This window comes from Coregonus clupeaformis, chromosome 9 (genome assembly GCF_020615455.1).
Source record: "Coregonus clupeaformis isolate EN_2021a chromosome 9, ASM2061545v1, whole genome shotgun sequence".
NCBI classification, from domain to species: domain Eukaryota; kingdom Metazoa; phylum Chordata; class Actinopteri; order Salmoniformes; family Salmonidae; genus Coregonus; species Coregonus clupeaformis.
This window is the reverse complement of record NC_059200.1, coordinates 30079424-30095406: the sequence shown is the minus strand read 5'-3', so window position 1 is coordinate 30095406 and position 15983 is coordinate 30079424. Positions and strand designations below refer to the sequence as shown.

Sequence of the window (15983 nt, the reverse complement as noted above, 5' to 3'; positions counted from 1 at the left end):
TTCCCACGGGGGGCCAGTATGAAAAATTAAATAAAAATAATGTATGCACTCACTAACTGTAAGTCGCTCTGGATAAGAGTGTCTGCTAAATGACTAAAATGTAAATGTAATATCACGGAGAACATAGAGGGAGTTAATGTGAGAAAACACTCAGTGTGTCAACCACTCTGGGTTGGGAGTGTTCATGCCTGCTCAAAGCCACTTCTGCAAAATAGCCTGATTTAAAACAAGGATACTTAATCTATTATAGTGGCTAGAACTTTGAGAAAATATTTTAGCTTTGTGTTCCTTCTGTACTAACTGAAAGTACATACTACCACATGGCAACATGCCTTTCCCCCAAAAAAAACTAATAAAAAAGGCACAACGTAAACCTTGGCATGGCGCTAAAATATCTGACTGCCAAGAAGCCCTCACCAGTTGTCCAAATGGAATAGGATCTGCTTTGTGTAATCTCATCCTGCATCGGTCCTGCACAGTGCAGCTCTAACCTCTGAGCTCAGATTGTAATTCATGGCAGGGGATTCTAATACATGGTCTTTTTTTCTTTTAATCAAAATAAAAGGACAGACCTGCCAAGAAGCAGGTGGGGGAAATTGGTAACATGCATTCCTTAGGCCTGAGAATGTCGCTCTTTGCTTTAAAGCTCAGCCTTAATTGAATAAGCTCGTAAGGTAGAGCTAAACTCACATATCCATTTGCTAATTCAACCATACTCAGCTTGTTCGATAACATCATCTGTCTTTTCAGCTAATTTGGAAAGGCCTTTAGACCGGGGCTGCTTGGTCCTTAAAATTAATGGACAAGAAAAGTAATGGATACTGCGTTTAAATCAAATTGAATTATAAAAACAAACAGCTGTTATTCTAGACAATGAGTAAGCCAATGGTCACATCTGAAAATTTGCTCTGCTCTCTCCTGCTCTTCTCCGCGAAGGGGAAAAACAGCATTATCTAATCCAGTGAGCGGGTGCTCCCAGTCCTGTCAAAGGCCTTGTCATGTTATGCTGTCTGAGTAGAGTGGCCCAGGGGAACCTAACACAAGCAGAGAGGGGATGGGGGGGTAACAAGAAGATGAGCCAATTGGCCAGTCTGTCATCTCTCTGGCTAATTTCATTTAAAAAGAGTGAAGTAAGCCAGCAGCTTCATTGTTGCAATTTGGACAGGTCTCACAGTAGGAGGCCGGATCAGTTGCGGACCATTACCAAGCAGTATTCAAATGACACTGGGAGAAGGAACATTACATTAAGCTCCTTTCTTGTATTTTCAGCCTGCCTTAGTTCCTTGAATCCTTTTAAAGTTATGTCTTTGTAATTTACCTTGGTGGATTTGTGAGGTATGATATGTTCTCCGCACATTATATATTGTATGTGCAGAGGACAAGACCATGTTGCAGTTGGCAGTTATATTTGAGGTGTACTAACAGTATGAAAATGTATGCACTCACTAACAATAAGTCGCTCTGGATAAGAGCATCTGCTAAATGACTAAAATGTAAAATGTAAATACTGTGATGAACCAAGTATATAACAGTAGAACTATGACTTTGCACCAAATGACTAAAATGTAAAATGTAAATACTGTGATGAACCAAGTATATAACAGTAGAACTATGACTTTGCACCAAAACAGACAAATAATTATTTGACATAATAAGCCTCTGATTTAGTAAGGCTGCAGTCTTTCCCCTTAGATCCATGAAACTGTACCTGTCTATGTTTAAAGATATCCCCTATAAAACGGACAAATCCATTTTGTGGTGAGACAGAGAGGAGGCATATCCGGTGCACGAAGCCGATGTAGGGCTAACAAACTCTGAAGACTCACATATGTATGTATACATTTACATTCTGACAGACCCCATGATGAGTGTTCCAGTTTACACTATGGCACACAGAGCATAAAAGGACAAGGCTTTCATGACTCACCCTCACAATCCATTTTCAATGCAACCACAAACTCTACACTCCAGAAAGAATGAATAAATACCTTGGAATAAAACTTCTGTTAAACTTGATTAGATTTGACTGTGAAGCGAAGACAGATGGGTTTTGCGGTGTGAACACATCTCTGTGAATAAATTCAGTGACACATGTAGGTGATAAGGAGGAGGAACTACATGACAGGTGAACATAAAGCTCTTCCTTTCAACAGCAGCAGTCGTCTGTGTCAGGGCATGTCTCCCAGCGATCCAACTTCAACCGGTTACAACACTGACCCCGCACTCTTTGACAGATGAAAAATCACAATCATTTTGTGCTTGTAAAGATTAATGCCACCCTCAATACATTGCTTAATCTCCCCAGGGAGGAAGCACAGTAGGAGTAGGTTCCCTCCCTTCCTCCTGCTTTGTCTCCTAAACCCAAGGTGGTAGAGATCAAAACAGATCAGGTGTCACAGAAGGTTTGTTCACCGCACAAGCGTCTCGTCTGGTTCTGAGGCAGGCGGAAGTGTGATCATACACGAACCGTCTGGTGTATTTTCAGTCCAGTGAAAATATACATTTACAGTTGATGTAGCCCTCCATAATGCCTATTCTTTTCTATTTCTTTTTGGGGCTCTTTTGGAGAGGCCTTTCCTTCCATACAGTACCTGTTCCCTTTCCAAGGCTTTTTCCTTGGATGTTTGAGTCACTCTTCAATGCTGATCTTGGGAATGTGTGTAGTTCAAGGCCAGGCAGGCAGGCATTTCTGAGACAGCCAAAAACCCAGTCATTTCTGGGCTCTGCCAACGCCTCTGTTGCTATACTCTGTGCTCTGCACACTTCATATGGCATGCAGCACCTTTGTGCTTGCGTGTATCTTTATCACCAGTGGAAACCTTTCCTGGCACCAATCTAACATACTACTTTCTAACTCCCAATATCCTATTCCCTAAATGTGCTTGGTGACTGACACATCATGAGTGACCATCAGGGGAGATCCTCAGCATTAAAAGGAAAGATTTGTTAAATTACTGAACAAAAATATTAACACAACATGCAACAATTTCAAAGATTTTCCTGACATACAGTTCACATAAGGAAATCAGTCAATTGAAATAAATTCATTAGGCCATAATCTATGGATTTCACATGACTGGGCAGTAGTGCAGCATAGGCCCACCCACTTGGCAGCGAGGCCTACACACTGGGAAGCCAGGCCCAGCCAATCAGAGTGAGTTTTTCCCCACAAAAGGGCTTTATTACAGACAGAAATACTCCTCAGCAACTATTCTCTAAAACAACGTTGGAGGCAGTTTATGGTAGAGAAATTAACATTCAATTATCTGGCAACAGCTCTGGTGGACATTCCTACAGTCAGCATGCCAATTGCACACTCCCTCAAAACTTGAGACATCTGCACATTTTAAAGTGGCCTTTTATTGTCCCCAGCACAATGATCATGCTGTTTAATCAGCTTCTTGATATGCCACATCTGTCAGGTGGATGGATTATCTTGGCAAAGGAGAAATGCTCACTAACAGGGATATAAACAAATTTGTGCACAACATTTGAGAGAAATAAGCTTTTTGTGGAAACCTTCTGGGATGTTTTATTTCAGCTCTTGAAACATGGGACCAACACTTTACATATTGCATTTATATTTTTGTTCAGTGTAGTTTTTGTGCATTTCTGAGATGCACCTTTGTCTCAGAGATAAAAAATAAAATAAAATACAGCAACATTCAAAATGGGTGAATCTTTCTTTTAAGCCAAAAGAGCAGCTCTCCATCTGGGATCACAGCACCATTTCTTCCCTACAGTGCCTCTTCAATGAAAACACTGGACCTGCACCATATTTACATGTAAATACATCCTCAGAGCAAAAAGCAGCAGCGTCCAAAACACATGTCAGTCATCTCCTCAGCCTCTCCTGACTGGAGGTAATCTGATGAAAGGAACAATGCCTCACTAGCAGATCCTGATTCTGGCAGGATCATACCAACCTTATTGTGTGAAGCTGAAGTATGCAGACTCAATTCAACTGATATCTAAGCAGCAGCAGTAGCCCACAATGGAATGAGAGAGCGAGGGAGAGAGGAAGAGACTTAAACCTTCTAATGACAGAGCGCCCAAACAAATTACTGCATTGTACATGTACACATGCAATGCATGTCAGGCTTTGAACTGAACACCACATAAAAAATCCAGTGCTCACTCCTGTCAAACCAAGAAATCAGGAGAATGGCCGCAAAAATGTAATTACTTATGTTCTGGTTTCATACCAACAACATAGAAGCGGGAAACAATGTCTCCCTCCCAAAGTGCATAGATCCAGCCTCTGTAAACACAACTAAACGGCCCGCTCGGTGAAGGAAAGGCGCCTTGTGTAATTCTTTAAATATGAGAAACAGTGACTGTACTCTGAATGACCTAAAATGATACATCCCATTGTGATGATCGTCCTATGATCTCTGTCACAATCTAAAGACATGCCTTATATAAGTAACCAGACATTTGAAACGCTTTATGGGTATATGAGAAAGGACATTAATTTATTGAATGTAATATGTGTTTAGCCATGTCCTTCGGTATTGCTGATGTTCGCCTGTAATGAGAGAGAAATGCATGTTACAGCTCACATCGACATTCATTTGGTTTTGGGCGCGCCAACTATTTGTTTGTAGCACTGTGTTACTCATTCTTAGTTTGATTCAAGTGCACATGTTTTGGTGATGTAATCGCTAGGTTAAAGGTAAATAATTGTTTGCAAACATACCTGTAATCCTCGTTGAATGAAGAGGTGAATCCTTTGTTCCTGCTGCATCAGGAGGTGTGTCAAACACAGCCGTGTTCAGGAGCGCTACTTATCCTGTGTTACTGAGATCTGTAATGTGGTTGAATTCCAGGGGGGAGAAATGTTGCCCTGATCCATTTCTGTTTTGTGCAGGATCCTACACTTTTGATTGAAGTGTGTATATATTTAGTAATATATTGATTATTGTCTGAATATGTTTATTGTGATTTCATGCCTGTATTTGAACATACTAATTGATGATTGGTTAATAATGATATGGTCCATATTGAAACTGATAACTGATGATTGGTTAATAATGGTATGGTCCATATTGAAGGATCCAGGTAGGGTATTTAAGCCTTGTCATTTCTGTCTAGGCCAGGCAGGGGACTGGTTGCGGACAGGTATTATTGAGGCCTGGTTTGTTTGAGTGCAACCGTTATGGGAGTTATCCCCAGTTTATGTTCCTGTTGCAATTTCCAGTTTGTTACTTTCTTTTGTAAATAATTGTAAAGTTTTCGCTGACTTATTTTCACGTTTGCTAATAAAAGCCTCACACCGGGCAAGAAAGGTAAAGAGGCCAACCTAAACTGTATTGTGCAATTAGGCTAATAGTAGGTATACTATTGAAATACATAAATTAAGCTGTCAACTGAGTCAGAAATTCACAGGTTTCAGATTTATTCAAAATGTTTTAGGTTTTCGCTGTCACAATTTTTTATTTTTTTTGAAAAGCAGCAGAATTGGATGTTCTATGTCCACATCAATGCTTAATCCACATCAGCAGACCACTTTTGAGGTCTGGGAAAAATCTAAGAAATTGTTTGAGTGTAGTTACCCTTTAATTCAAGTGCACAGGCATTAGCACTGTTGTTGGTTAGTGGTGTTTCTGTATTACACATTAGATGATGTTTGCAAAACCAATGTCCACTGGATTGATGCAAATAATAATGATATTCTGCCAGGTAGGCATAGGCTACTTTATTGCTAGTTAACATTTAATTAGAAGGGTTTTGGGAAAGCCTTTCCATCTACCAGAAGACGATAGGCCTATCATTAGCATCGCTATATTTTTCCAGTTCCTTAATTGTTTGAAACCTGGATGTTTTACTTCATATTATGAGGCATGTCTTACCTTGCTTCAAAATAGCCACGCCAAAAACCGACCAAATAAATACATGTTGAGGGAAATATTTTATAAACACTTCCTCATATGCGCTCACCTGTTCTGTTGGTTTTTAAATCCACTTTCTTTCATTGTCTAGAAGCCAAAGGTATTATCCTAGTCATATGTGACATGTTCTATCATAATCAGTCACATTGACCCCTAAACACATTTGAAGTTATATACACTGCTGGAAAGAGGATATTCTAAGCTTCAAAACAATGTATAATTTGTGTATTAACTGTTCCAATTGAGCGCAGCATAGCTAATTTCAATGGAGGTCTCCCTGATGAGCTGTTTAGAGAAAATCACCCTCAAAGTTTGTTGTTGGTTTTCAGCATGGCACCATTTGCATTCCGCATGTCGCAACGCAAGTCCCACTGTAGAATACATATCTTGTTATTTAGCATCACTTGTAGCTGGCTTGCTACTAATTTAACAGTTTGACAAGATAATGTGCTAGCTAGCTGGTTAATATGATTAAAACAAGTTTGTGGGTGTGCTAGCCAGCTAAACAGCTAGTTAGCTAGCTTGTCAGTAGACTAGACTGTTAGCTAGCCAATGACTCATTTTGATAGATTGTTGTTCTTATCATCTGACGTTTAAACGTGTACTTAAACTATGATTTAGGACATTTAAACAAATTGGGTTGGCTAGAAAACATGTTCTATTGAATTCTCTTTTAGGCCTACCGCTGTGTGCACATTCCTTGCTGCGCTTAAAATGTGAAGAAATAATAGTTTATCAACATTTTAAGCTTAACATTATGATCCGTTCCATCAGCCTTATTAATTGATACGGCTTATACCTCCACTAAACTACTTTGATACGCATCAGTGGGGATTAAGAAGTGAATATACGCAATGCCCACTGAAAAGAAACTGGGTTACGACATATACCTGCATATAGTCTCCACTACACCACTGCCCACCATGAACCATGCAGCATACTGGGTTCAGGCCTGCTCTGTCCCTGCTGTCTTTAGTGTTTTCCCTGGAGGTAAAACTTTGATGTATACCCATCCGTCCAGCCATCTAACAAATTAGAACATGAAAGTTGAAGGCATTCTCTGAATGTAATGAAATCGTTGTTCCGAGAAAGAATCCATACCTGAATCAAGTCGTTTATTCTGCTGGCTCCTTTTGGTGCGATGGACGGCATTGTCTCTGTCTTCTTTGAGGTGAGAGTTTTCGTCACTGTTCCCCAGAGGCAACCTATTCTGTTGGTCAGTGAAGGATACAAGGAAAAGTGTTATAAAATTGAAATAGAACTGTTGTTTGCATTGGAGTCTTTTTCTTTTCAAGCTTCTGTAGGACCAGTAACTAGCAAGTCATGAGAACTTGCATAAGATATACGAAGTGTGTTCATATTATCTCATAACATTTATGGAAATCAGGGGCAATGTGTGCAAAAGGAGAAAAAGTTGATGTTCTTTCAACTGATATTTCATATCCAGACTGGGATTAGATTTGTCTGTTTTTTGGCTTTTGTTGACACAGGCTTTGTTCACTGAGTATTTATGAGACCTGCACTTGTGAAACATAAATTAGACCAAACTGCAACGCGATCGGCAGAGTTCCTCTCCACAGATACTAAGAAGAGGGGATAGGGAGAAAGTGGGTAAGAGATGAACATTTCAGATGCATGCCCAACTCCAGGGGAAACCATGTGTCTGGCAGTCTCTGTCTGATGGATAGTAGACAATCCTATGTTGAGCTCACAATGCTGCCCTTGGCAGAGCAGGCCACTGGTTGCAGAGAATCCTACTTGAGATGTGGTATTGATTACTCATTGAATTTAGCACATTTTATGACAATAGAAAGCAGTAGCCATCAATTCCAAAAGTCCACCAATAACCTTAGGGAAGGCAAAGAAATGTTACTTTTGACTGGGTTTAAACACGGGTTGTCTGCATTCCACAAGACTGTGTTAGCCTGCTTGTATAAAGCCTGGGTGAACAGTTATAGGAAGTTCTGCCCCAATACATTACAGGACACTAATAGCTCATTTTCACTAGTTCCGTCTTCCATAAACGTGTCTTCAAACGACTATTTCAAAAGTCCTACGTAAAAGAGTGACACTGATTAAGGCAATACCGTACCTGTAAAATTATGTGAAAATGTGCAAGAGAGACTAGGGCTTGCTAAACATGAACAATGAGCATTACCTCACATGACACCCTGCCAAACGTTTCATTTCATGGCCCCTCTGCATTCCTTTGGGGTGATAGTCCACTTCCACCAACTATCATTATACTCTCCAGAGGTGAGTCTCATATGCTGGTATACACGTGTCAGCGTTTATAGAGTAGTCTCAGTTCTATATGGATACTGCACTGATATCAGGGTACTTACTACCTACATGACAGACTAAAACATTGGAGTTAAGGACAGGAATGTTACATGAGAACAGTAACCAATGGACTACAGTCCTTTAACATACAGTAAGTACTACAAATACATCCCGGACATACTGCAGCTGAGCGATACCAACAACAGGCATGCTTCTGTGGATGCTTTGCTCGCTGCATGCCGGCTTAAGAAATGCTGGAGTTTGTGCTTAACTCTGCACCTGGCCAACATTAAAACCGGGCAGGACAATAAAGGGTGAAAGCAGTGCTGGGAGTTTATTTTGTTTATCAGCGGGGCCTTTGATATCCCAGCCAGCCCGTAAAGGGAGAGGACAGCCAAAACTTTAGTTAACCTGACAGGCATTCATTACAGTCTGTAGAGCCTGAGACAAGACCTCTGAACCGCAGCTTTGACTCTCACCAAGTACTTTTCCATTGAGGTATTATAACAACCAAATATATGTATTTTAGACAGTATGCTTTTGCTCACCTTTATGATACAAATGCTCTCTACATTACAAAAAGTTATAAATATGAAGAGTAAATGTGTGCCTTACAATCTAATAAATCCAATTATTACAGAGGAGATCCTCAGTCCAAAATAAATAAGATGGGATGACAAACACTATGATGTAATCTTATTTGATTCACCCCAACAGACGATCACTACATCCTGCCAATTACTGAGCATGTCAATCAAATATATACTGTATGCCCATATGAAACAAGATATCTGCAAACACAGCCTATAGCGAGAAAGTACACAATGTTGTTGGACAAAATACTTATTTTATTTTGTTGAGTATTTTATTTTTCAATTATTGAACAACCGAACATTACAATACAGCAAGAGTATGTACTACAACAAAAGGTAATTCAACCCTCCCCACAATTTTATTTTATTTATTAAAACAATTACAAATTAAAAATAATAATGATAATACTAATAATGACTAAATAAGACAAAAGACAAGAGAGACCAACACATACACAAAGCAATACAAACAGTACATTACAGAGAGTCAATATCTACATCGATCTACAAGCACACATCCACCAACCCCAATGGAAGTGTTTCCATATAGTCCAGGAAGGGTTGCCATTTTTTCATAAAGTAGTTTAATTTATTTCTTAAAGCATAGGTAATCTTCTCCATAGGAATACACTTATTCATTTCAGAGAGCCATCTTGTAATTGGGAGAGGGGAATCTGATTTCCATGTCAATGCAACACATTTTCTTGCAGTGGCAAGGGCGATTTCTGTAAATTTGATATTGAAGTTATTCCTCAAACTCACGTTTGTAAAGTTACCCAGAAGGCATATTTCAGGGTCAAGTGGTAAAGGGACCTCCATAACTAAGGCCAGGGTATCACAAACATCATGCCAGAAGGCTTGTAATTTAGTAGACTGCCAAGTAGAATGCAAAAAAGTGCCACATCTAAAACACATTTCTGATATTTCAGGGTTATATCTATATAGCCTCTGAGTTGTCAGATATAATTGGTGGTGGAAGTTGTAATGTATAAGTCTGTATCTAGACTTGATGGTCGCCGACACACTATCTTGGCATAGGTCTGACCATAGCCCCTCATCAATTGTAGTATTCAAATCAGATTCCCATCGCTCTCTTGACTTATGTACATCTGGTTTTGGGCATTGTTGCATTAGCAATGAGTACACTCTGGATATAAATCTAAATGAGTCATGGTTATCATGGAGTAGTTGTTCAATACTTGATAGATTTGGTAAAGTCATATCTCCAAGAGTGCTTCTGAGAAAGTTGCTTAACTGTAAATAACAAAATAAATGATTATTGGATAACTGGTATTTCTCTTTCAGCTCAAATGACATAAGCACCCCATCAATATAACAATGTTCTAAATGCATTATTCCCTTCTCATACCAATGTTGACATTTATTGCTATCCAAGATCATTGGCAGGAGTCTGTTTTGCCACAGTGGTGTTTTGGGTGACAAGTCTTGTTTCAGACCAAATAACTTACACATTTCATGCCAAGATCTTATTAAATTGATGGTACAGGGATTGCTCGTTTTTGTTGATACAGTGGGGAAAAAAAGTATTTAGTCAGCCACCAATTGTGCAAGTTCTCCCACTTAAAAAGATGAGAGAGGCCTGTAATTTTCATCATAGGTACACGTCAACTATGACAGACAAAATGAGAATTTTTTTCCCAGAAAATCACATTGTAGGATTTTTAATGAATTTATTTGCAAATTATGGTGGAAAATAAGTATTTGGTCAATAACAAAAGTTTCTCAATACTTTGTTATATACCCTTTGTTGGCAATGACACAAGTCAAACATTTTCTGTAAGTCTTCACAAGGTTTTCACACACTGTTGCTGGTATTTTGGCCCATTCCTCCATGCAGATCTCCTCTAGAGCAGTGATGTTTTGGGGCTGTCGCTGGGCAACACAGACTTTCAACTCCCTCCAAAGATTTTCTATGGGGTTGAGATCTGGAGATTGGCTAGGCCACTCCAGGACCTTGAAATGCTTCTTACGAAGCCACTCCTTCGTTGCCCGGCGGTGTGTTTGGGATCATTGTCATGCTGAAAGACCCAGCCACGTTTCATCTTCAATGCCCTTGCTGATGGAAGGAGGTTTTCACTCAAAATCTCACGATACATGGCCCCATTCATTCTTTCCTTTACACGGATCAGTCGTCCTGGTCCCTTTGCAGAAAAACAGCCCCAAAGCATGATGTTTCCACCCCCCATGCTTCACAGTAGGTATGGTGTTCTTTGGATGCAACTCAGCATTCTTTGTCCTCCAAACACAACGAGTTGAGTTTTTACCAAAAAGTTCTATTTTGGTTTCATCTGACCATATGACATTCTCCCAATCCTCTTCTGGATCATCCAAATGCACTCTAGCAAACTTCAGACGGGCCTGGACATGTACTGGCTTAAGCAGGGGCACACGTCTGGCACTGCAGGATTTGAGTCCCTGGCGGCGTAGTGTGTTACTGATGGTAGGCTTTGTTACTTTGGTCCCAGCTCTCTGCAGGTCATTCACTAGGTCCCCCGTGTGGTTCTGGGATTTTGCTCACCGTTCTTGTGATAATTTTGACCCCACGGGGTGAGATCTTGCGTGGAGCCCCAGATCGAGGGAGATTATCAGTGGTCTTGTATGTCTTCCATTTCCTAATAATTGCTCCCACAGTTGATTTCTTCAAACCAAGCTGCGTACCTATTGCAGGTTCAGTCTTCCCAGCCTGGTGCAGGTCTACAATTTTGTTTTTGGTGTCCTTTGAAAGCTCTTTGGTCTTGGCCATAGTGGAGTTTGGAGTGTGACTGTTTGAGGTTGTGGACAGGTGTCTTTTATACTGATAACAAGTTCAAACAGGTGCCATTAATACAGGTAACGAGTGGAGGACAGAGGAGCCTCTTAAAGAAGAAGTTACAGGTCTGTGAGAGCCAGAAATCTTGCTTGTTTGTAGGTGACCAAATACTTATTTTCCACCATAATTTGCAAATAAATTCATAAAAAATCCTACAATGTGATTTTCTGGAATTTTTTCTCAATTTGTCTGTCATAGTTGACGTGTACCTATGATGAAAATTACAGGCCTCTCTCATCTTTTTAAGTGGGAGAACTTGCACAATTGGTGGCTGACTAAATACTTTTTTCCCCCACTGTATAGTCTTGGGGTTCCACTTGTAGATAACATTACTCCCAACCAGTGGCGGCTCCTGAAAAAATTCTCAGGAGGGGCAATTTTTCTGATGATTTAGGTGACCTACACACATTTAAAAAAAGATATGTCCAGCAACAACATGAAGACAGGGGCAGCATATAAGTCAATACCAGAAGCATTTATTGACTGATCTCAAAAGTGTTGGCTTACCAGGGTTGGTGGAGCCCTCAGTTTCATCTTTGCCTCGCAAAGCTAACTCAAACACTCCGCAAAACTTCACACACTGGATTAGCCGGCTGAGGATGTGGCGGTTCTTGCTAATGTCGTAGTAAATATATTTGTTATAGTGAATATGGAATATGATATGTTGAGTAAAATGTTGTGCTAAGATCTATTTAGGTCAGGAGCTGGTTATAAGTTATGTTCCTATCCAATAACAATGGACAAAGGGGTCCTATCTTGTCAGCCTTGTCAGCAGGTGGCCAAGGACAACACCCACGCCATAGGCCTCTCAGTTCTTCCAACTCACGAGTTCTTGCTCTGAGGACACACACACACACAAACACACACACACACACACATCATCACTGTTAAACACACACACACACACACATCATCACTGTTAAACACACACACACACACACAAAAATCCCCTCTCTTAGGCTGAACATTTGAAGACAGAGAACCCGACTCAGAGCCAATGCAACAGTGACAGTAGCCTGGAGGGGACCTCGCCCAACTCATCAGGACCAATCAGAAGATCAGAACTACTAGATTGAACCTACTTCATTTATTGCATAAAATGTCTGCACACAATGTTTCGGGGCTCTCTTCAGATAATAATAATAATAATAATAATAATGCCATTTAGCAGACGCTTTTATCCAAAGCGACTTACAGTCATGCGTGCATACATTTTTGTGTATGGGTGGTCCCGGGATCGAACCCACTACCTTGGCGTTACAAGCACCATGCTCTACCAGCTGAGCTACAGAAAGTGGATACTCATGGATGCGCATTGCAATTGTAAAATGTCAACACAATTGGAGACACCACGTCATTTTGGAGACATGTTATTGACAGTAAACTATTGTAGATGCGACTGCTAACTAAATAAAACATTTTAGCTGGCTAGCTAATCATCTTAGCTAAATGTGGGGCAAACAATTCAGTTATTTACCGTTAATTTGAGGGATTGGGGTGAAAGAAATCGAGTTACATAGTGATACTTTACGATATACTGTATTGACAATATCGCAATATTTTAGCGCTAGTTGGCTGTACCTGCACCAAAACACCATTATTGTTCCTTCATAGCTTGTTCTCAATCTTTTCACATTGGGAGCCAATTTGTTTTCAGCACTTTTATTTCCATGACTGATCAAAACTCGTTCTCATGGCTTTCTGATCCCTCTGCAACAGACATATGGTGCGCAATAAAATCACAGTATCGAATCGCAATACGTATAGAATCATGAGACTCGCAATGCTGATGCATATATCTTATCGTGAGGTTCCTGGCAATTCCCAGCCCAAGTTCATTTGCCACAACAAATCTCTTCGCTAGCAAACGCAATGTGTCTCCAGCAATGTTTACTTTTTTGACGTTCTATGGCATCTCCACTTTCCAAGCATATATGACCACATGTAATATTTTGGTAAGTGATGCAAATAGTGAACTATGTAGGGCCAGGATGTAAAATATATGTAGCTGCAGCAATTTCTCTTATCTGATATGGTAAGTAATGGGGCTTGATTTATAGCTCCCTAAGAGTTTGACGAACGGGTCCGTGAACGCGATTGCAGATATCTTTACCTCTGAATAAACTGCCTTATATTATACAATTATCCACCTTGTCCAAAAGTCTCTACTTTTTCTCCGTTCTCCAGTAAACTTGTTTTATCAACAATAGTAAGGTTCAATGACACAGAAAGCAGTTCAATGTCGGGGTACAGTCGCTCTCTTACCAGGATCGCGGTCCGCTCTGACCAGGGTGAAGGTGGCCGGCTCCACCTCTCTGCCAGCAGCGTTTTCATTATTTAGTCCGTTCGTAGCGGGTATGTACACGATCAACAAGATCAGTCCAAAACCGAAGATCAGTCCAAAGCAGAATGTTTGCAGAATGTTTGTAAACTAAGTCTACAAATTAAAAACATAAAATAACGCCACACTGCAGGTCGCAACATAGACGCTGATAGCCGCCATTGTCTTAGTTACGTTCAACGTTACGTCACGTATGACGAAAGCGCGTAAGTGCATGCACACAGACACCCATAGAGAATGTATTGAAAGCTTTGAAATGTGAAAAAAATAGATTTTACATGACAGGCTATGAGAGACTTCTGGGCGATTTTCAACCTGACTGAAATCGCCCAAAAAACGGGCGGGGCCATTTGAAGCACGACTTTAGCCTGATTTGACATTTAGTGGCTGGCAAATCAGACGTGAACACTGATAACTGCTGTTGCCGTGATATATTTTTTTATAAATTTATAAAAAAAAATTATAATTTTTTATTTTTTTTTATTTTTTTATAATTGATTAGAAAAAAAATCCCTTCCTTTTCCCGTTTGGCAGTGCGTCGCCCATATCGCCCTATTGAACAAGCCGTCCCTGCTCCCAACCTCTTCATTAAGAGCAAACATTTCCATCTGAGTCCAAGAAAGGGCTGGTTCAGTTTCAAATAAGAAATACATCGAATTTGTGCTGCCCAGTATTACATCTTGTTGGATAAGATTATTAATTAAAAGTAATTTGAGGTCTTAAAACGATCACACAAGCATTGTACACATTGAAATTAGAGTAAAACTTCAACTTAAATAATTGGACTTAACTTGACTAACAGGTTGTTACATCAATCTAATTTCAACATAATCATCAGAACTACGTACTGTATACATTGAAATTGTGTTGAAAATTCCACATAAAAAAAAGAAAATCATCCTATACTCATTGGTGTTTATTAGGTACACCCATGTACCGGGTCAGACCCCCCTTTGCCTCCAGAACAGCCTGAATTCTTCGGAGCATGAATTCTACAAGGTGTGGTGTTCAAACATTGCTAAATTGGTGTCAAGGGACCTAACGTATGCCAGGAAAACATTCCCCACACCATTACACAACCGCCACCAGCCTGTACTGTTGACATCAGGCAGGATGGGGCCATGGACTCATGCTGTTTATGCCAAATCCTGACTCTGCCATAAGCATGACGCAACAGGAACCGGGATTCGTTGGACCAAGAGATGTTTTTCCACTCCTCAATTGTCCAGTGTTGGTGATCGCATGCCCACGGGAGCCGATTCTTCTTGTTTTTAGCTGATAGGAGTGGAACCCGGTGAGGTCCTCTGCTGCAATAGGCCATCCATAACAAGGACCGATGAGTTGTACATTCCGAGATGCTGTTCTGCACACAACTGTTGTACTGCACCGTTATTTGCCTGTTTGTGCCCCACCCAGGGTGCAAATTACAGGGGAGCCAGGTGGGGCACAGCTCCCCTGAATGAGACGTTAGCTCCCCAGTAGCGGTGCACGGGTAAAATCAATGGGGAAAATTCAACCACACCTTTGTTTTATCACAAAACCGGATAGCAACCTCTGTCCAGTGAAGTCCACAAAGCATATTGCATGTACAGTAACAGACAGTTACATGACCTACAGCATGGTCAAGCAAGTTAATGTTTCCGAAATTTTCGGACCACTAAACAACTATTGATTTAGAACCACAGAGAGTTACCACGAGTCGCAAAGAAAACAGGAGCTGCCTCCACTATCCCATCACCATTTCAACTTCAACATTTCAACATCATCAAATAACCTCTGCTTAGTCTAATACAGTTGTCACGGTTTCGGCCGAGACTGCTCCTCCTCCTGGTTCGGGCAGGCTTCGGCGGTCGTCGTCCCCGGAGTACTAGCTGCCACCGATCTATGTTTCATGTTCGTTTGGTTTTGTCTGGATGTTGTACACCTGTGTCTTGTTAGTCCTCGTTAGTGTCCTATTTAGTTCTCGTTGTGTGTGCTTGTCGTTGTGTGTGATTGCGCTTCTGTTTCGTGTTTGGAGCTACATTTTCCCTCCAGTGTTTTGGAGA

At 40.6% G+C, this 15983-nt stretch overlaps 1 protein-coding gene across 1 annotated transcript in view; it reads right to left on the bottom strand.

Moving 5' to 3' along the window:
• The window catches only part of LOC121574366 (ectodysplasin-A), a 64083-nt gene that overhangs the window by 11901 nt on the left and 36199 nt on the right, over positions 1-15983 (bottom strand). The window contains exon 2 of the mRNA XM_041886987.2: positions 6993-7101. Coding sequence (XP_041742921.2) covers positions 6993-7101 — 109 coding nt within the window. The remainder of the gene's footprint in view (positions 1-6992; positions 7102-15983) is intronic.